The sequence below is a fragment of the Ursus maritimus genome, unplaced genomic scaffold, assembly GCF_017311325.1.
Source record: "Ursus maritimus isolate PB19 unplaced genomic scaffold, ASM1731132v1 scaffold_4, whole genome shotgun sequence".
Lineage (NCBI taxonomy): Eukaryota > Metazoa > Chordata > Mammalia > Carnivora > Ursidae > Ursus > Ursus maritimus.
In genome coordinates this window covers 55836770-55856963 of record NW_024426552.1, presented here as the reverse complement: position 1 = coordinate 55856963, position 20194 = coordinate 55836770, and the positions used below count along the sequence as shown (strand labels likewise).

The window sequence follows — 20194 nt, the reverse complement described above, 5'->3', positions numbered from 1 at the left end:
AAGTTTTATAACTGCCCAAGGGCTGGGCAATCTGCCTTCCTAGACTGTAAGCCACTTGGGGGTAAGGTCTCACTGGTGTTGTGTAAGTCTCTGGGTACTTTTCATGAGAACAACTCCCCAAAATGTGTTCTTCTGGTTCATTCGGCACATATTTTTTGTGCTTAATTATGGCAAGTACTGCACTGGAGAAGAATCAAATATAATTCTTTCCCCTGGAATGGATTGCTCAGTTGACTCAGGCATATTAGATAAAGCAATTCTGGTACGTGCAAAGGTAATCTTTGTCCCTGTGCAAAACTGTTGGAAGCTAGGCAGGAAAGGACTCCTTAGATAACACGTGTATTGAGAGAATCTCCTGCCGGCTGGGGCCTGGACTAGTGAAAATGTAATCACTTAGTTGACACGTGGACGGTTTGCCTGGGAAAGGATTTAGCGGTCAGTAGCTGAAGGTGTAGAGAGAGAAACTCTGAGATACAGAGGGTTGTAAGAGAACCCACTTTTAGGAGAGCAGTGCGTTTAGCGAAAGGCACAGAAAGGACTGACTAATGCAGATCTTGATGCTGCGTGGACTCATCGGTTGGAGACGCTCTGAAGACAACAGAACCGTCTAGAGACTTGGGGCTTAGGGGAAGAGTTTAGAGCAGGGACATTGTCAGCAGGATTTTGGAAGTCACCGTGTTGCATCTTGGGTGGCAATAGTAGGGGTAATTCTAACTTGCGACTAAAGAAACAGAGGCCCAAACAGAAGGCCTGTTACTTTCTCTGGGGCTGGAATCGCTCTAAGGAAGAGGCTGGTTTAGTCTACAAAACTACAAACAATTCTAAAAGATGTACCTTTACCTTCTTTCCTCTTCCTCCTTCCTTCCTCCCTCCCTCCCCCTCTTTCTTCCTTCTTCCTTCCTTCCTTTCTTTTCTTTCTTTCTCTTTCACTGTGCTTTGTGGATCATTTGTACCCAAAGATTTCCTTCCGTTTTGACAAAATGGCTGGGGTGCTCTAAGTGAATGATTGAGCTCATTGTTCTAGAGCGGATACAGTGGCGAAGAGTGGGGGACACGGCAGGGAAGAGGTTAGCAGTGTCCAGCAATCTACAGGAAGCCTTTAGAGAAAACAAGTTGTTTGATCTTTGGGGCAAATGGGCTCAACTCTACATTTACTGAGTGTATTAGTATTAGAATTAATTTTCTCGACAACTTTTTTAAAGGACAAAAATGGATGAGGCATGGCAACATGGTCTAGTAGCAAAGTTAAACTTGTAAACAATAAATACCAGCCAGGTGTCATGCTAAAAATATGCAGAAGGTACTCAGGTACAATGATACCTAGAAGAGGGTAGGGATTGGGGAACAGGTTTATAAATGAGATGGCTTTAAGCCTCAAAAGATGAGTGGGTATTTATCAGGTGGATGGAGTGAGGTGTGTATTTAAAGGGGATCTTTAAAAGGTGTATCTAAACTCCACCCATCTTCCTCTTTCCTTCAGAAAAAAGAGTTTCTTAGTTGTTTGGGTTTTGTTTTTTTTTTTTAGTTTCAAATTTAATGAAAAGTTGGCATATTCCCTTTGGGTGCTGCCCTGCTGTGCGGCTGGTCATGTTCTTGCTAGCTCCACGCTTTGTAAAGCTCAGCCTTGCCCAAGGCTCTTTCCCTCCTCTCCTCCACACAGAACTTTCTATTGGCTGCTCAGAGAACAGCATACTGTTTAGATTTGTGTCTGGAGATGGCTCTAAGCTCAACAGATGCAGCAAAAGCAAATTTATTCTGTGGCCTCACTTAGCTTTCCTTGCCATTGGCCTTTGCCTTCTCTCTCTCCATTGCACGTGCTGAGACAGTTGAGAAGGGTCACGTTGCTTTTAAAATAATGCAGGAGTTCCAGAAGGTAAGGCACTCAGGGGCTGCTGGCTGTTCAAGCATTTTCCATGTCACTGGACACATGGCACAGAGTGGTTTTAGAAAAAAAAAAGAAAGAAGGAAAAGAAGAAAGAGGGCTTTGGGGGGAAGAAAAACCCCATCAGTACTTAACAGTGCACTAGAATACGTAGCTCGCTGATACAAAATCATTCGGAATTTGCGATGCTACCCTCTGCAAAGCTAGACTGAAATTTTAAAACTGGCTTTTCCTATCTTCAGATAGCAAAGTTTCCTCCTCCTCCCCTTTTCTAACCGTTGAACGTTTGAAAAGATACCACACCACTGACCTTCCACTTCAGCATGTTAAGGAGAGGAACGTGCTTTACAAGCCCTGCTCGCTTCCTTGCCTCTTTTCCTTCCTAACTGCCACGAATTACGTCCACCAGTTTCTCACCAGACTGTGCTCAGTGTATCTTAAGTGAAGACAGTGATTCCTACGTGTCATTGTTCTAAACGTACTGTACTTATTGAATCCTTACGCTTTATTATCTAACTTTATGTCATTTTACAGCTGACAAACTTCAAAGAGGTTAAGTAAATTGGCAATTACAGGGTTTGTAAATGGCGAGCCAGGATTTTAAACCCACCCTGCACAGTCTGTCCCTAACCACTATGCACATCGCCTCTACAGGTAGGCTACGAATCTCTAATCATGCTTATTATATTTTATGACGATGTTTAACTCCAGAAAAGTCCCACGGGCTGGACCGCTTCCTCCTCATCTTTCGAATCCTCGTGCCTAGCAGTGTCTGCCCGGATCAGGCCCGGAAGAGCCACCCTGCCATCCGCTATCAACTCACACTAGCCCTAGGCACCGCAGCACACGCGTGACTCGTGTGTATTTGGTCAATGACCTCTGCTCAGTATAAAAGAGAACGCACAGGTTGTAGTCCTACACAGCGTTAACCTTTTTAGTATCGGTGCCAGGGGTCCTGAAGACCACCTGCAGGTTCGATGTCTTGTTAGGACTCACAGGACTCAGCACCTAGTTCTACTCACAGCTAGGACTATTATTAGTGAAAGGGTACACAACAAAACCTGCAAAGGAAAAAGACACATGGGGTGCCGTCCGGGTAAAAGAGGCACAAGCTTCCAGTTCCCTTCCAGTGGTCTTGCCACGAGCTGAAATTCCCCCAGTAATGAGTTGTGATAGTACCTGTGAAATGTTCAGCAGGCAAGCTTGTGCAATTCAGTGCCCAGGTATTGGGAGCTGGCCATCAGCCTCTGCCAGGCACCTACCATGATTCCAGACTCCCAGAGGGAAAGGTGTTCAGCACAAACCATACTGTTCACACAGTATAGACGGTTTAGGCATAGTGAGCTACATTTACCCGTTGTGAGGATGGTGGAAACCTCCTAAAATCCAGGTTCCCAGGCACCAGCCAAGGGCTTTGTAAGCCGGTCTCTCTGAAGCTGTGCAGTCAGGCCTGCTGTCAGCTTTTGTTGGCACAGGAATGTTATCCCAACGATTTTCTCTCTGTGTCATCAATTTGGTTTACCTTGACGACAGAAGTAACTTCAGCAGGCTAAATAAAGTCCAACCAAATTTAAAAGCTAAAAGACACCAACTCAGTAATATTAAGGCTCACTACTGCACACGCCCACTTCAGTTCTTAAAAAACACCTTTGCAGTAATTGCATATTTTTCTTACTATCTCTGCACTTCAGAAAGCCCTCTAACATAGATGGCATTCCACTTGGCTATTTGTACTTAGGGCACATGTTTCTGAAGGCAGGCAGGCCTTAATATATAAAGATTAATTACCTCTTTCGAATATACTATATCATTAAGATCAAGTGCCCCCATTTAAATGACATATAAGCCAACATTAAGAAGTGATACATTTCCTTTATATTACTGTAAAGTTTTGAGCCTTTAAAAAAGGATAACCTTAACTTCAAATAAAACAGGCAGAATATAATACATAAAGTAATACCCTTACTTTTTGAACTTTATTATGCTTCAGACTTTTTTCCTGATCATTTCGGATTTATTTCAATAAACATTGTCCTATATTTTGTGAACTGCATTTTAAAATCTGAAGCAATTTTACAAATCTCTGTATATGACCGACACTAAACAAAAGACAAAAAAATTCTAGCTTTATTAACAATTCTAAGTAGAAGAGAGCACAATTAAGAGCTGTCCCGGTTAACATAAGCGTTTAGCAGGTAAACATCTCTTGAATGAAAAAGGAGACATTTTAATTAAAAAAAAAAAACCACCATGCTACATGGATAGACCTAGAAGGCGTTAGATTCAGAGAAATAAGTCATAGAAAGACAAATATGCTATGATTTCACTTACATGTGGAACCTAAAAAGCAAAACAAAGCCGAAACACCCATATATACCAAGAACAGACCGGTGGTTGTCAGAGGGAGGGGGCGGGGGGTTGAGCAAAAATAAGCGAAGGGCAGTGGGAGTTGGAGGCTTCCACTACGGAATGAGTAAGTCAGAGGGATGGAAGCTACGGCACAGGGAGTAGAGTCGACCGTACCGTAAGAGCGCCGTATAGTAGACGGTAGGTACGCTCGTGGTGAGCACAGCGTAACATGCAGGGTTGTGCAATCACTACGCTCTACACCTGAAACTTACAGAACACTGGTGTGTCAACTATACTTCAATTAAAAAAAATCAAGGATTGAAGGAAGCAGAAAATTTTCCAAACAGCAGCTTGTACTTTCTTCACCATTTGTATCATTTGTATCATACATCATTAAATAAATACTTGTGTGATATTTACAAAATAGAGACAAGAGGAAAAACCTAAGTATCGGGGTCTTTGATTTGTTATCTCTCTTCCAATCTTCTGGATCCATTAGTTTACATACCAACTCAAAATGTGATTCTAGTTAACTACAGTTGAAAGCTTATCAATTAAGTCATCAATAGTGTAAACAAGGAGTTGAATGTCCGCTTTTTCCTTCATTCGGTGATCACTGTGTTTTCGGAGGATGACATCTACATCTGTGCTGAGCACTCGGTCAGCAACCTGTATGGATGTATGCCAAGGTATGATGTCATCCTTCATGCCGTGGAGCAACCGTACGGGGCACTTCACAGGGATGGGGCTATGCAGCAAGCAGTGGTGTTCGGCTTCTTTAATGAAACTGTACTGAATGTGATAAACTCCTTCTTCACTGTACCTTGATGGCATGGCCCACACGCCTTTCATCTCTACTTCCTTTTTGACCTATTAGGAAAAATGAGGAAAATAAATGGATGCAGCACTAACACACGTAATAGTCTTAAACAGTCTAAGGAAAGCAGTCCTGGAAGAAGAGGAAAAAAGAGATAAAAACGTAAGAATGATCATTATCCATAATTAAAGACTGTGCAAAGTACTGTGACGGGCACTTTACACATAGTATCTCATGAGATCCGGATAAAAATTATTATTATTGCATTTCTACAAAAGAGGGTATTAGAGGCTAGAGAAGTTAAATGCCACGTTTAAAGCTGAAAGGTAACAGCTGTCATGGCTAGGATTCAAACTTAGATTTAGCTTTATCAGGCAACATCTTAAATCACGTGCTGCTTCACCCCAACTGAAAGGGAAAATGAAGGGGAGAAAAAAGTAATTTCTTGGAATCAGTTCAGGTATCATTCATAACATATAAAACCAAATCTTAGGATTGTTTAGATCTCAAAAGCACAAAATTCAAAGTGCCTATATGTGAAGTTACTAAAATGGGGAGGGGATAAAGGGAGAAAAGAATCAAGCCCAGAACTAAAAATGAAAAATAAGACAACAGTTACTCTGGCACAATCAAACATAAAATTTCAGGCTAAATGTTACCAAAAAAAAAAAAAAAAAAAGTACTGTTTTTGCCTTCCAGAGTCCCAGGAAATGAGAAAAAAATGTGTTGTTTTGGAAGACAATGAAGTCTTCCAAATACTTCCTGAAAAGTGAACAAGGAAATCATTTCCACACTTATTCCCTTAAGATGAAATACTGGGTATCTTTGGATTCTTGAAAAATTTTTACTTTTTTGATTATAATTTGTCTTAAACTATATTCTTCTTTAAAGATTTTATTTATTTATTTGAGAGAGAGACACAGTAAAATAGAGCACAAGCCGGGGGTGGGGGGAGAGGGAGAAGCAGACTCCCCACTGAGCAGGGAGCCCTACTTGGGGCTCAAACCCAGGACCCTGGGATCATGACCTGAGCAGAAGGCAGACACTTAACCTACTAAGCCACCCAGGTGCCCCTTAAACAGTTTTTCTAATTAAAGTAATGTACACTCATAGAAAACATGGGAAATATAGAAATTAAAAAAATATAATCCCACCTCTTGAATACAACAACCATTAATATTCTGGCTCATTTCCTTCCATTATTTTTCTCCATGTATTTGGTTTTATACATGTAATATGTAAAATGGATATCTATTCAGAGTTTTCTACATCGCTTTATTTATTTCATACATAATTTCTGGGTTTTAAAAAAATACTGTGACGTTTTCAAAGGTTACAGAGTAGTCCGTTATACTGGGTCTAAGCTGACTGACCATTTCCACACAGCTGGGTACTTCCATGAACATCTTTGAGCACAAAGATTTATCTGTATATAATAAATTATTTGGAAAGATTATCAAGACTTTAATATATTAAGATGTAAATATTTTTAAGGCTCTTGCAACCATATCATATTAAGAGCATTTCTAACTAGAAAAACAGGTGGACATCTTACCAAAATTAAGGAAAAATATAAGGAAAGGAAAACCAAATATAACATATTGAAAATTTTTGTATTTAAATTTTCATTGAAGATATTATGAATATTTCCTGTTTAAAATGTGTTAATTTACTGCAAATATGAAAGGAAAACAAGAATTTAAACAGTAAAATATGTATGATATAATCTGTATGTATTTAGGCATTTTAATGTGGTCTGTAAAATTCCAAAATGATTTACTGATTCAGTGAAAAAGCTGTGTATCTGAAAGCTGTACTCCTAAACATGTCTTCAAATGACTTGAAATTAATGAAATTCTAAAAAACTATAAAATGTACGAATCTATATTAAAATCAAGGCATTCTCTTCATTAAAACATGGGAACTGAATGTTTAAAGCAAAAATGATATTCAGTGATCCTCAAAGTACTCAGGATCATTCCTAAATTTCTAATTTCAGTAATTAGAACTTAGTTTCATTGGTTATTATATAAAGTGGGAGCCACGGTAATTACTGAGACATAATTAAGAACAGCTGCATTTTAAGTCTTCCCGCCCCCAGCCAGCTGTTATCTGCCACTGAATTGAATGAATACTGTCCATCTGAAGAACAAACTTCACAGAGTGTTATATGTAACTGAACGCTCCAAAACAAAAGTTCAGAAATAGCCAAAACCATCACTAACCCAAGAAAATGTCCTGTATACATTAAGTTCTACGGCAAGAAGAAACCACATCAAGGCGATGTAGTTGAGAAGCTTGTATTCCAAACAGCTGTGCATCCTGTCTGATGACCTCTAGCGTTCAAAGCAGGAGACATCATTAGATTCAGTTCCTACACAATAAGCAATGCTGACTGTTAACACTGCCCGGGTTAAAGATGATAGTAAAAATCATTTTTGCTGCCTTGCCATTGTTAGAGCTACTTGCTTCTGTAAAGAAGAGACAGTGGTCCTAGTGTCCCTGCTCTTCCCTTACACATGCTTTTAAATTAACATGCTTCTATTAACAACGATTTGTTGGTCTGATTTAGGATTAGCAAAGACATGCCCCGATTTGCAGGCTATAGATCTTCTCAGTCACTTAGGGGATATGTGCCATATCCTCCCCGAGTAAAGTGGATACACACACATAAAAAGAAATGTACGAAGATCCTGCCATTTACCATAACAACAACAAAATTATTTAATCACCTTCTTCCCAATCTGCTATGTTCTTGAAATAACTTTCTACCAGGAGAAGCACTATTTAATTGAGTGAGAGGATGGGGTAAAGGGTTCAAGGTTTATATGCAGACAGATGCAACGGTAGGAGAATTTAGCAGCACGAGGACATTGAGCAACTATGTATGAGAAATAACTAAGAAAGCAAAAAAAAAAAAAACAGAAATGGGAGGTTAAGTGCAAGGAAGACCAGCTTTGTAATCTTAGCCCTCAGAGGAAATGACAAATGACAAATGACATTTCATATGCAGACAATGTCATTTCTTAAGAAGCTGAAAAGAATGTGGACTGAGAAATAAGCTCAGAACAGATAATATATGCCACTGGTATGTAGCAGTGCGGAACTTGAGGCCAAAGTCAATAATATTCTACTATTCAACACTGCATGTGCTTTTTTCCTCCTCTTTATTTCCTTTCCTCCTCCACGTGCTCGTCCACTCTCTAGAGCGGTGGTTCCCAAACTTCACTGGAGGGGCTTGTTAAAACAGATCGCTGGGCCGTACTCCCAGTTTGTGATTCAGTAGGTCTCAGGGAAAGATCAGGAACATGCACTTCTAACAAGTTCTCAGGTGATGCTGATACTGCTGGCCTTGCGGCAACACTTTTTGAACCACTACTTGACTGTTTTTCTTTAATTTTCTGTGCCTTAGTCCTGCCAGGATCATAGTCCCACAGGTGACATTTAGATCCTTAGGAAAAAGACATATGCAAAGAGAACACAACTGAGTACAAAACAATTAACAAAACACACAAAAATAAAGAGCTATGACCTACTATTTCTTTACCCCTGCAGACAACTGAAGTGCTTAAACATATGTCCAATAATGAAGTGTAACAAATAAATTACCTTCATTCATTTCAGAAACCTCATTTCAACCATGATTTGCTGAAGGGCATGCTAATGATGAAAAGCACATTTTTTTTAAAGGTGAGAATTTGTAGTAGAAAAGAACGCCAACCAAGTGTCTAAGCCAGGAATGGCAAATCTCATCTCCCGTGTGCTAATTCTGATCAACTGATAGTGTGTACGTGGAGAGCTCCGCTGAGAAAGGCTCTGAGGCTGCTTTCAGGCTTAAAAAAAAAAAAAAAGTTTCATAATTGATGAGCCAAATCTAACATGATCATAAGAATAGGTACTATTTCCCATATGCCACAAAATAAGAATAAGAGGTACAAAAAGAGATCACAATGTATGATACAAGTTAAGTCAACGTGATTAATAAAGAAAATATTGCTAAAAAAGAAATTTAAAGTGATTTCATGAACGTGGCTCAAACATTTGGCAGAATGATTTGAAGGGTCTGTCAAAAGAAGGAAACCTTGAACAAGAGACCAATTAGTCAAAGAAGGCAAAGATTACACAAAAAGGCAGCTAAGGCAAAAGATGAGCCAGCATAGGAAGTCAGTACAGATGACACACGGACAAATATTCAAAGACAGAGGGAGGAGGAGGAGGACAGGAAGTACACGCTGAGATTGCTCGTGACTTACCTCAATGGGAAGCTGATTGAACTGTGTCACTAGGCCATCTACAGCTGTCGCTATACCAATAAGGGCAACAACCTTTTGTGGCCTTGCGATCGCAGCATGAAACATAAGCCATCCACCGAGGCTAGATCCAACCAGTATCTAAAAATAAACAATTACAGTTTTAAAGAGGAATTTTCTTTTCTGTAAGTGGACTGAGTAATTTACATATGCACATTTTTCTTTTACATCCATTAGCTCCCAGACTTTTAATATTTGGCACAAAGTAGAATTAAAATTATGATTGCAGTGAAAAGTAAAATGCTTACTTACATTTTATGAGAAAGTGAAAATGACAGAATAATTTTAAATTAAATACCAAGATTGATGGTTAAACATTTAAACTATTAAATTCTCATAGCTAAACAAACAGCTCAAAAAGAATGACATTAGTCAATAATCATATTTAACAAAAACAGTCACCTGTGGTCCTTCAGCTAAGTCATCAATTATAGAAAGAACATCTTTTCTCCATCTTCCCACTGTGCATTCTTCTAAGTTGCCAGCCGAATTTCCAATTCCTGAGTAATCAAACCTAGAAAAAGGGAAAACAAATCTATATCTAGATACCTATCTATATATCTGTTTCTCTGATTTTTAAAGAAGATAGCACATTTATCGTTATTACAATGCTTAAAATATATTAAAATAAAACACTGAGGTCAGTATATATTTCAGCAGCTCCTACTGGCATAACCTTCAAACATCGCCTCCACCAGCTAACTCTCTCACCTTCCCCGCCACCCGCGGCTGCTCCAAGTCACTATCTCCTCTGACTGGACCAGTGCGACAGTCTCCGCCTATGTCTCCCTGCCTCCCTTTCCTACCCTTGTAGTCTCTTCCCCATGCAGTAGTCAGTGATCCTTTTAAAACAAAAATCACGTCTTGCACAAACCCTCCAAAAGCTTTCTAGAATCTTTAAATAAAATATAAAGTCCTTACCATAACGTGGCCTCTGACTACCTCTCTGGTCTCCTTTCTTCCTGTTTCCTCCCTCCCGACTTTATCTTCACTGGCCTTCTGGAAGCTAATGGAACACACCACCCATGTTTGTGCCTCGGGAGTTTACATCAGCTTCTCTCTCTATACCTCCAGATATCCGCTTTGCTTGCTCCCTCACTTCGTTCAGGCCTCTGGCTCCAATGTTACATCCCCAGCGATGCCTTCTGTGACCAACTCAGTCTAAAATAGCGCTTCTTTCATCATTCTCAAATTCCTTGCCCTGCTTTATTTTCTTCAGGGCAAACACTGCTCCCTGACAGATAGGAAATGTGACTGTTTGTGGTCCCCCACACTGGAACGGAGGCCCCATCTGGGCCCAGACTATTTTGTTTACCACACTGCTTTCCCGGTGCCTACGTCAGTACCTTGCACACGGTACATGCTTGGTATTTACCAAATCAACGAAAGGGAAAGAGGCAAATCAAATTTACGAACACCAGCTCATCCCGTAATTTGCTTCTCCTTCCAACTTTCTAGTTGTCCAGGCTCGGAAAGGCTGTGTGATCTGCGCACTTCACCTCTCCTTCAAGACCTCAGTTCGACAGACCATGCGGTAGCATACCGCGCCTGCAGACTGCCTTAAACCCGTCATACCGAAGTACTTCAGCCCTGCGTAAGCCCTTTCGGAACGCTGAGCCTTCGCATGCGGTCCTGCTGGAAGGTCCTGGAAAGCCTTCCCTCCGCACCCAAACCCTACTCATCGTTTAAGTCAAGCACTGCCTTTGAGGCACTCCGACATACATGCCCCGCTTACTACCATCAGTCACTTTCTTTTGTATGTACTCACTCAACACTTTTCACATTATGTTGTAATCAAGTTTCAAGTGTTTGTCTGACTACAACGTCAGCTCTTCCGGAGCAGACTGTTTTATTCAAATCTGTTTTTTCCAGGGTACGGAACGCTGCTTGCCCCGTACCGTCCTTGCTCACTCACTCATTTCTCCTCATTCATCTCTTTCTCTGCAATTTGGTAAGCCTGGGATCACACTGCAAACCTGGCCCATCACAGGGGCCTCCTGTCTCTCCGACTAGTCTCTCTCCAAATGCATCCACTTTATACCTGTCGGGTTCATCTGCAACATTATATGGACATGGCACACACTTCTCTGGTTCCCTGTGACACACAACACAAACACCGAGCGAGTCAGCCTGTCTTTCCAGACCATCAGCTTCTGGTCATCTCGGACTGGCTTTTGATCATTTCGTCAGAGGCAACCACTGCCTTGGCGAACTGATCAACTTGCGGTTACTCAACTGGCTCTTGCGTTCTGTCCTGTTTCGTGCCTCATACCGTTCCCTTCACCTGCAACACCTTCTCCTCTCACCTTCACAGCTCATACACTCTCAGAAGTTAGTCCAAATGAATCATTTTTTGCAGAAAAAACTTCCCAGACAAGCTGAAGAAAAAAATCTCTACCTCATGAAGCGTACACAGAATTCATTCTCAGCAGCACCATCAATCCTCTAACCTGCGCCCTGAGACAGCTGCGCGTGGTGCGTCTCCTCATCGCTCTGACACTGTCAGATCGTCGCGGGGAGCACCACTCTTGGTTTGTCTCTGCACTCCTCACAGAGGCGAGGCGTGTAAGCCTCGTACGCGGAGTATCACAACACATACTAAACAAATAAAAGTGGGAGACAGAAGTAACACGAATCACCTTATCCAAATTTTCATGGTTTTTTTTTTTTACTCTTAAAATCTGGTGAAAACTAATAAATCCTAGTGTTTTTAGTGTATATGTAAGAATACATATGTGATATATAGCATGTAACAATTTCTTAGGGATTTATAAGTCCCGGAGAAAGAAGAAATAAAAATTGTCTTTAGGTATAAAGTGAAATGATTTGGGACCCACGGGAATACGTAACAAGGCTGCTGCTGAAGTCTCCATCAGAGTTATCACTTCTCTCAGTCCAAGGGGACGTGGTAGACGGACCCAGGAGAAGAGGGAAGACACCAGCCAATCCCCTCCTTTTCCCTGCTCTGGTGGGTAATCGGGCATCTCTACTTGCTGCATCTCTACAGCTGCCTTCCAAATACATGATGCGGATGCAGAAGACATGCAGAGTCCCTCCAAAGAGGGAAAGGTAAACACTCAGGGATACTAAAAGGTACAAGTAAAAAACATAGTTCCTTCTTGTTGAACCGTAATCAAGGGACGGAGTCAACTCAAACATACTCAGCTGATTAGGACTTTAAAACACGGCAACACGGCACCGTTCTAGCAGCCTCAATACTCTGGGACATATCCCCGAATCTACAATTAAATATTCTGTGACAAATAAGTGAGAGAATACCAACCCTAATGCCATGTGTTACATTCCTGAGCTCTGACTCAATCTTATGTTAGGCATGGTGACAGGACATGAAGAAATCATTTTCCTATAGCCAAATGTACTATTTCTTGTATAATATACAAAACTATTTCCTCCTTCAAGATCTAAGATCTTAGAGCCAAAAACACAACAAAAATGAACTGAGAAACTGGAGTATAAATAAAAGATGAAATCTCCTATAACAAGCTAAAATGCAATCAATAGTTAATAGTGATCAGATTGCAGTGAAGTTTGATAAAAGCAAATAAAAAGGAACTTGGTCAAATTAAAACTTTGTAGTGAAGGGCTATACTTTTATAAGGTTTATAAAGATATATTTAGGCTATGTTTTAACCCAGTACCACTTAATGGGCTGTACACATTATAATTCAATCATACTTATTTACCATTTCCAATGTATGTATCCAAAATGCAGAAAACCCACAGATGTCATGTCTGATACAGATAGGAACTGGTTACAGTGCTCATAGTCTCAATTTAAATTCAAGAACCAGTAAATGGTGATTTCTTGATTCAAATTCTTTGGGATAAAAAGAATGATGGCAGTTTTTCAGATATTATCATGTTTTGATCCAGGTAGTCCTCCTTCCTGTATAGCTCTTCTTTCTTACCCAAATCAGAATTACTCTTCGTGGGCTTTTATGAACTATTTTTTATCCACTTCGATCCCCAGTTTCCTCTCACTTTGTGCAATTAAGTAGACTGTTCTTTTGACACAATCACATTCTGATGAGTACTTTTGCCTAATTTCTCATATGTATTTTATCTTGTGTTTCCCCAACCTATCTTTAAGAACAATAGCCATGTTTTAGAATTCCCTGAGTAGGGGCGCCTGGGTGACTCAGTCGTTAAGCGTCTGCCTTTAGCTCAGGTCATGATCCCAGGGGCCTGGGATCGAACCCTGAATTGGGCTCCCTGCTCAGCAGGAAGCCTGCTTCTCCCTCTCCCACTCCCCCTGCTTATGTTCCCTCTCTCGCCATCTCTCTCTCTGACAAATAAATAAATAAAATATTAAAAAAAAAAAAAAGAATTCGCTGTGTATTTTACAGCACCCAGCAACAGTGCTAGAAAGTCTGCTTGGAAAAGACAGTCCAGTCTTCAGAATAACAGAACAGATTTTTAAAAGTTCTGAGCATGAAAATAAAACCACTCAGTTAATATGATAAAAGGAGTAACACTAGGGGCGCCTGGGTAGCGCAGTCGTTAAGCGTCTGCGTTAGGCTCAGGGCGTGATCCCGGCGTTATGGGATCGAGCCTCACATCAGGCTCCTCCGCTGGAAGCCTGCTCCTTCCTCTCCCACTCCCCTGCTGTGTTCCCTCTCCCGCTGGCTGTCTCTGTCAAATAAATAAATAAAATCTTTAAAAAAAAAAAAAAAAGGAGTAACACTAAATCCATATAATTGACATAATCTCAGCTAATATACTGAATAAAATCTAAAAGTTTTTTTATTTTTAAAATTTATTTACTATTTTATTTCTGAGAGATGTATTTTCTAGATCCACTGAGTGAATGTTAGTGTAACTACTAACAATTTTGATGAATACATTTTTAGGCTGCTAGTGCTAGAAAGGATTCAGAAATTATCTTTAGTTCAACCTGCCCCTTTTTTATGATGAAGAAGACAGGTTCAGTGTTTATCAACTGACTCATCTTGTTAGAGTTATCGCTGGAACTGATTCTAGTACCTATACTACTACTTCTCCTTTTTTTTTTTTTTTAAGATTTTATTTATTTATTTGACAGAGAGAGAGACAGTGAGAGAAGGAACACAAGCAGGGGGAGTGGGAGAGGGAGAAGCAGGCCTCCTGCTGAGCAGGGAGCCCGATTCGGGGCTGGATCCCAGGCCCCTGGGATCATGACCTGAGCCTAAGGCAGACACTTAACGACTGAGCCACCCAGGTGCCCTAGTACCTATACTTCTTGAATCCCAGGCAAGTGTTCTTTCTACTAAGCCATACTATCTTCTGGCAAATTAGGCACTATATAAACGATTGTTACAGGTAAACAAACCCAATAACAACAATGTAAGCACATTATTTGACTAAAATAATTATCAGTATGAAATAATAGGAACTGTGAAATCAAACTTTGGATAAACAACATATATCCTCTCTATTTATGCTTCTACATATTCAGACTACAGGAGCGAGGGGAAAGAGAAAACTCAGTGGAAACGTGAATTATACAATACTAATTTTAAAATACTTTCATGTGTTTATTTTTTTTTAAATAGGGGCATGGAACTCCAATGAAAATACTAAGCCAGAGAAATAAATTTAGGAGTTATAGACTATACTTAAAACCAAGGGAAAGAATGGGCTCAATATGAAGAGGATGGGAAATGAGAACTTAAAAAGATCCCAGGTAAGAGACATGAAAAATTTGAGAATACAATATTCTTAAATACATATATTATTTTTAAATACATATTTTAAAAGTAGAGTTATAAAGAGTGGCCAAATAAAAGCCTATGAGTCCCCAATGGAAAACCACAATATAATTACAAGACATTACAAGAAAGCCAACTACTATGATCAGTTTGCTGTCATGTTAGATTATTATATTTAGAGTTTAGTTACCACCAGTTTCCTTTCCTGCCAGCATTGTCAGTGTGGCACAAAGACCATTAGAAAAGGTCTTTCAAAAGTTGTATGTACGATAACCCTAAATCACAAGGTGAGAGTGTACAGACCATTAAAATAAGTTAATCCATAAAAACACTGGCAGTTGGTTTAACTGGTTAGAGCAGAAATAATTCTCTGTTGCCATGCTAAATGGTAGTAGTATTTTCTCTGAAATGCATTGTTCCTACCTTATATAGGCGTGACCTAGAGATTTGCAAAACTCTTCAATCGCCAATGCTTTTGTACCATTCATATTAGAAATATAGCCAGGGATGAAGATAACTCCTGGACTTTTGCCTTTTAGCTTCTTATAAGCCAGGTTTGGAAGGTCTGGTCGACTAAGGAAAGAGACTGATGTCTTTTGTCTGCAAGCTAAACAAAGTACACAAAACATAAACTACAGTTCACAAATACTGTTTTTGGAAAATCATATACATTTGACCCGTGAACAACATGAAGGTTGGGGTGCTAACCCCCCATAGTCGAAAATCCACGTGTAACTTTTGACTTCCCAAAAACTTAACCACTAATAGCCTACTGTTGATTGGAGGCCTTACCGATAACATAAACTGTTCATTAACACGTATTTTGTATGTCATATATATTATATATTGTATTCTTACAACAAAGTAGGCTAGAGAAAAGAATGTTAAGAAAATCATATAGAAAATATATTTACAGTAGTGTACTGTATTTACTGAAAAAAAAAAAAAACCAATGTATAAGTGGACCTTTGCCATCAAACCCATGTTGTTTAACGGTCAATTGTATATTTTCAATCTTAACTTTCTTAACTTGTCAAATTGATGTCAAAAGTACTTCCATTTAAGGGGAAAAACAAAAGACTCGAAGTACTAAAATTGCAAGTCTAAGCATGGTATTTTCTGAACTCGTATCAAAATCAGTGCCTTTGAGCAAGGTCCAATCTGGATTCTTCCAAAATATGCGATGAGGAAGAAATTTCAAGGCAATAAAAGATAAAGACTTGTAAAAAATGTTTTCCTGTTGCTGCTGTATCATCTGTCCTAAAAAGCATCAATCACTGTTCAGATTTATCTACACTAGTTTTAGCCTTCTCTCGTGAGATTTTTCTTTTTAATTTTTTCAATGCTTGAGCAGTTTCACATCCTCTACTTTTTGGCAAGGAGGGGGAGAAACAAGTCTGGTCTGCCCTTGAGAAATTGTTCCAAAGGTGGGGGTGTTGGTCTGCCACTTTAACTACTGGCTCCCTCACCACCCACAAAATTGTGGGCCATGGTAATAGCCAATCGTGATTCTTTATCAGCAGAGGTGGGTTCAATGAGCAGTTTCTTTACAGGTAACCTTGAATAATTTATAATAGTACCACTTTTGGAAAAAGATTTCTCATAGGGCTCTGCAATCACTATGTGTTTTATTTGTTGGTTTGGCTTTCTGTGAATGCTACACAGATCTTCCTGCAATTTAACTACAATACAACTGGCAAATTTTACAAGGTTACTCATTGTTTCATTGTTTTTGAAGTTTTGTCCTACCACAAAATCTATACTTGCTCTAAAAAAAAAAAAGTAAAAAGATACTTAAAGAACATTAGGACACTTATAATCCCACCTCCTCTTTCCGAAGAAATTGGGTTTGTGGGGCGCCTGGGTGGCTCAGTCGGTTAAGCGTCCAACTCTTGATTTCGGCCCAGGTGATGATCTTGGGTGTGAGATGGAGCCCTCCATCCAGCTCCGAGATGAGCGTGGAACTTGCTTGCGATTCTCTCTCTCTCCCCCTCTCCCCTCCCCTCCACCCCAACACATTCCTGCTTTCTCTCTCGATAAATAAATAAATCTAAAAAAAAAAAAAAACAGGTTTGTGTATTTCCTTACAGTCTTTTTCTGGACCAACAAAATCTCTTATATTAAATGAAACTTTCCTCTCCTTTATTGTGGCCAATGGAAACATCTTGGCCTCCTCACGTGAGTTGATAAAAGCTTCCTTCATTTTGGATTTGAGAAGTTGATTTTTTTTTTTTTTTAAGTAGGCTCTATGCCCCAGGTGGGCCTCGAACTCATGAACCTGAGAGCAAGAGTCCTATACTCTTATCAACTGAGCCACCCAGGCAGACCAAGAAGCTGAATTTTTAAAAACTGAATAGAAGGCCTTATCCCTATTACATGTACGTGTGTTTCAAAGTTTCAGTGTATAGTAAAATATGCCAAATTTAAAACTTTTAGCGAAAACCAGGGCTAGTAGGGGCCAAGTTATGTTGGTTGACAGACTGTATTTGCAAAAATGTCAACTTCCCATTTCCTTAGCTCAGCACTCAAAAAATCCCTCCTATCCTCTTCTTTTTTTTTTGTTTTTTTGTTTTTTTTAAAAGATTTTATTTATTTATGTGACAGAGAGACAGCCAGCGAGAGAGGGAACACTGCAGGGGAGTGGGAGAGGCAGGCTCCCAGCGGAGGAGCCTGATGTGGGGCTCGATCCCAGAACGCCGGGATCACGCCCTGAGCCGAAGGCAGACGCTTAACCGCTGTGCCACCCAGGCGCCCCTAGGGGAGTGGGAGAGGAAGAAGCAGGCTCCCAGCGGAGAAGCCCGATGTGGGACTCGATCCCAGAACGCCGGGATCACGCCCTGAGTCGAAGGCAGACGCTTAACGACTGCGCTACCCAGGCGCCCCTATCCTCTTCTTGATTTTACTTCCCAAAACAGGAATTTCTCCCGAAGACAATTACAATTTACTTCATTTTGGTGAGTTGTAAATGGACAGGTTCTTAATATTACACCCATAAATGATCTTATTATTATTACAAGGATTAGTTCAAAGCCTGATGCATAAGTCCTCAATGATGTGCTAAATAGATGAAACAGTATTACAATCTAGTTATGAACTGACATAATCATACTTTGCTAGAGGAACTTAAATATAACAAGCCTTTAGATTGTATACAATTAAATATAAGTTAAACTGATTATATACATTTAAAATTTTTAACTAAAACAAAGGGTATCAGCAATGACGTTTCTATTCCAAGCACAGTACACCTGACAGCTTGTATGGCAAAGGTGTCAGCACAACAAAACGGAAGACTAAAAAGACACAATTCAGAAAAACAGACTATATATACTGAGGGTAGGGTGGTACGGGGAAGAATCAAACACAAGATAAAGAAAATATTCAGATGCTCTCATTTTTGGTCCGAATTCTAGTTTTCTTTGTTGAGTAATGATTATGGTTTTCACTGAGCGGGAGCATCATCGAGAAGGCAAAATCAGAAATCGAGCTTGATGATGGCGTCTATACTTTTACAACACGGAAGTTCACATCGTAAATTCCCTCAAGTGAAGCAAAGGCAGGTCTAAGCATCTATACAGAGTCAAGATTTGCAAACCCCTCAGACCCGAAGAGAAAAGAGAGAAAAAGCAATTAATAAACGCACATCTTTGTATTTCCTAGTGCTGGCGCTTAACGCGGGGAGGCAGGCAGAGAGTAGAATCCTTGAACTGCAGAGCGGAAAACGCCAGAAAGGGCCCAAGTTGTGCCGGATACCCGGGGCCCGGCAGAGGTCTTCTTACTGCCCCCACCAGAATTGTTGAAAGCGCCTAAAACTGGGGTACTGAGAATGGGGGAAGGCCATTTTTAAATAGGGCGCCAAAAACGCACTGAGCAGGAACGGACTGAACCCGACGTTCGACAGAACGCGTACTTCTCCCGCCTTTCGGTCACTGACCTGGGAGCCATCGTGGCGTCCCCTCGGCCTTCCTTGCGAGTAATGCGGTGAGGCCACGGTGTAAGCCGAAGACGGCCGCTTTGCTCCACCTCCGACAAGGTACCCAAGCGCACAGAGCCGCCATGCCCACTCCGGCCATCTTCCCAGCGGCCCCTGAGCACCGAGCTGACCTACAGAATCGTTTAGCGCACAGCAACCGAGGCTGCGCACGCGCCGCGGGCCGGAAGCCCGGACGTACTGAGGAGGACCCCCGGGAGAGTGTCAGCTGAGAGCGCGTCAGCGAGAGCGCGCCTGCGCAGAGCGTCGTCGCGCTTGCCGTCCTCTCGCTATTGGACAGTTGATTCTCTCAGGCAGTTTTTGCCTCTGATGGCTCGGAATGTTTTGAATGTCCTCAGTAGGCGACTTTTTCAATGGTGAGCTAGATATTTCATGGCTGGAGGCGCGGAGAGAATCCGTATCCAACGTTCCTAGATAGGAAACCATCTCACCATCCCGAGGACACTATAGGGAGCGGAAGTGGCTGCTTGCATTACAAAAACCCCGACAGTTTTAAGCCTTATCGGAAATGCTTCAAGATCTGACCCTAATCCTGCTTGCAGAAATACCCGGAGTGGACTTGTTCACCGCTACTTCGCGCCTGTCCAATTCGTTCTTGCTCTAGCTTTGTATGCTTGACAGTTGAATTTTTCAATTATTCCCGTCTCATGTTATGTGCAAAAATAAATCCCAGTAGATAAACGATCTCAACGGAAGAATAAAATTGAGAGGTTTTAAATACTGAGAATATTTTATAGTTTGGGGATGGCAGACTTTCTTAAACCAGATATGAAACCAAATCATAAAAAATAAAAATGTTTGTATATGAATTTCAACCTTTTGAATGGCAAAAGTCAAAAGAGAGTCCAGAAAAACTGATTTTACAGCACAGATAACAGAATATTAATACTTCTATTCAGCCTGCTCCTAGAAGAAAGGGGGGAAAATCTGTAATTTCCGTAGACTTGGCCAATGGCTATGAATAGGCAGTTCATATGTAAAGATGTTCAGCTTCACTAATTTAAAAATGAGAATTTAAAAAATAACATTTTTCTCATGCATCAGATTCGTAAAAATTAAGAAGAGCAACTATTGACAAGGATGCTGGGAAACTGGCACTCCTGGAGGGTTGGAGGGGTGGGGAGGGTTAATTGCTAA

The 20194-nt window shown here is 40.6% G+C and overlaps 1 protein-coding gene across 1 annotated transcript; it reads right to left on the bottom strand.

Moving 5' to 3' along the window:
* Window positions 1-3988: 3988 nt before the first annotated feature.
* ABHD10 (abhydrolase domain containing 10, depalmitoylase) lies at window positions 3989-19236 on the bottom strand. Its single transcript, XM_008706599.2, has 5 exons — window positions 19001-19236; window positions 15490-15673; window positions 9761-9872; window positions 9302-9439; window positions 3989-5101 (listed from the first exon to the last, which is right to left on the bottom strand). The coding sequence occupies exons 1-5, from the start codon at window positions 19137-19139 to the stop codon at window positions 4757-4759; spliced, it is 918 nt and encodes a 305-aa protein (XP_008704821.1). The 5' UTR covers window positions 19140-19236; the 3' UTR covers window positions 3989-4756.
* Between the last annotated feature and the right edge of the window lie 958 nt (window positions 19237-20194).

What these genes read in the sequence shown, in the direction of transcription:
- ABHD10 (XM_008706599.2), bottom strand. Translation starts at nt 19,139, where the DNA reads ATGGCCGGAGTGGGCATGGCGGCTCTGTGCGCTTGGGTACCTTGTCGG. An exon ending in ACTTAGCTGAAGGACCACAG is followed by an intron (nt 9,440 to 9,760) that starts GTGACTGTTTTT and finishes GTTTATTTTTAG; the next exon opens with ATACTGGTTGGATCTAGCCT. An exon ending in TCAATCAGCTTCCCATTGAG is followed by an intron (nt 5,102 to 9,301) that starts GTAAGTCACGAG and finishes TTTTCCTAATAG; the next exon opens with GTCAAAAAGGAAGTAGAGAT.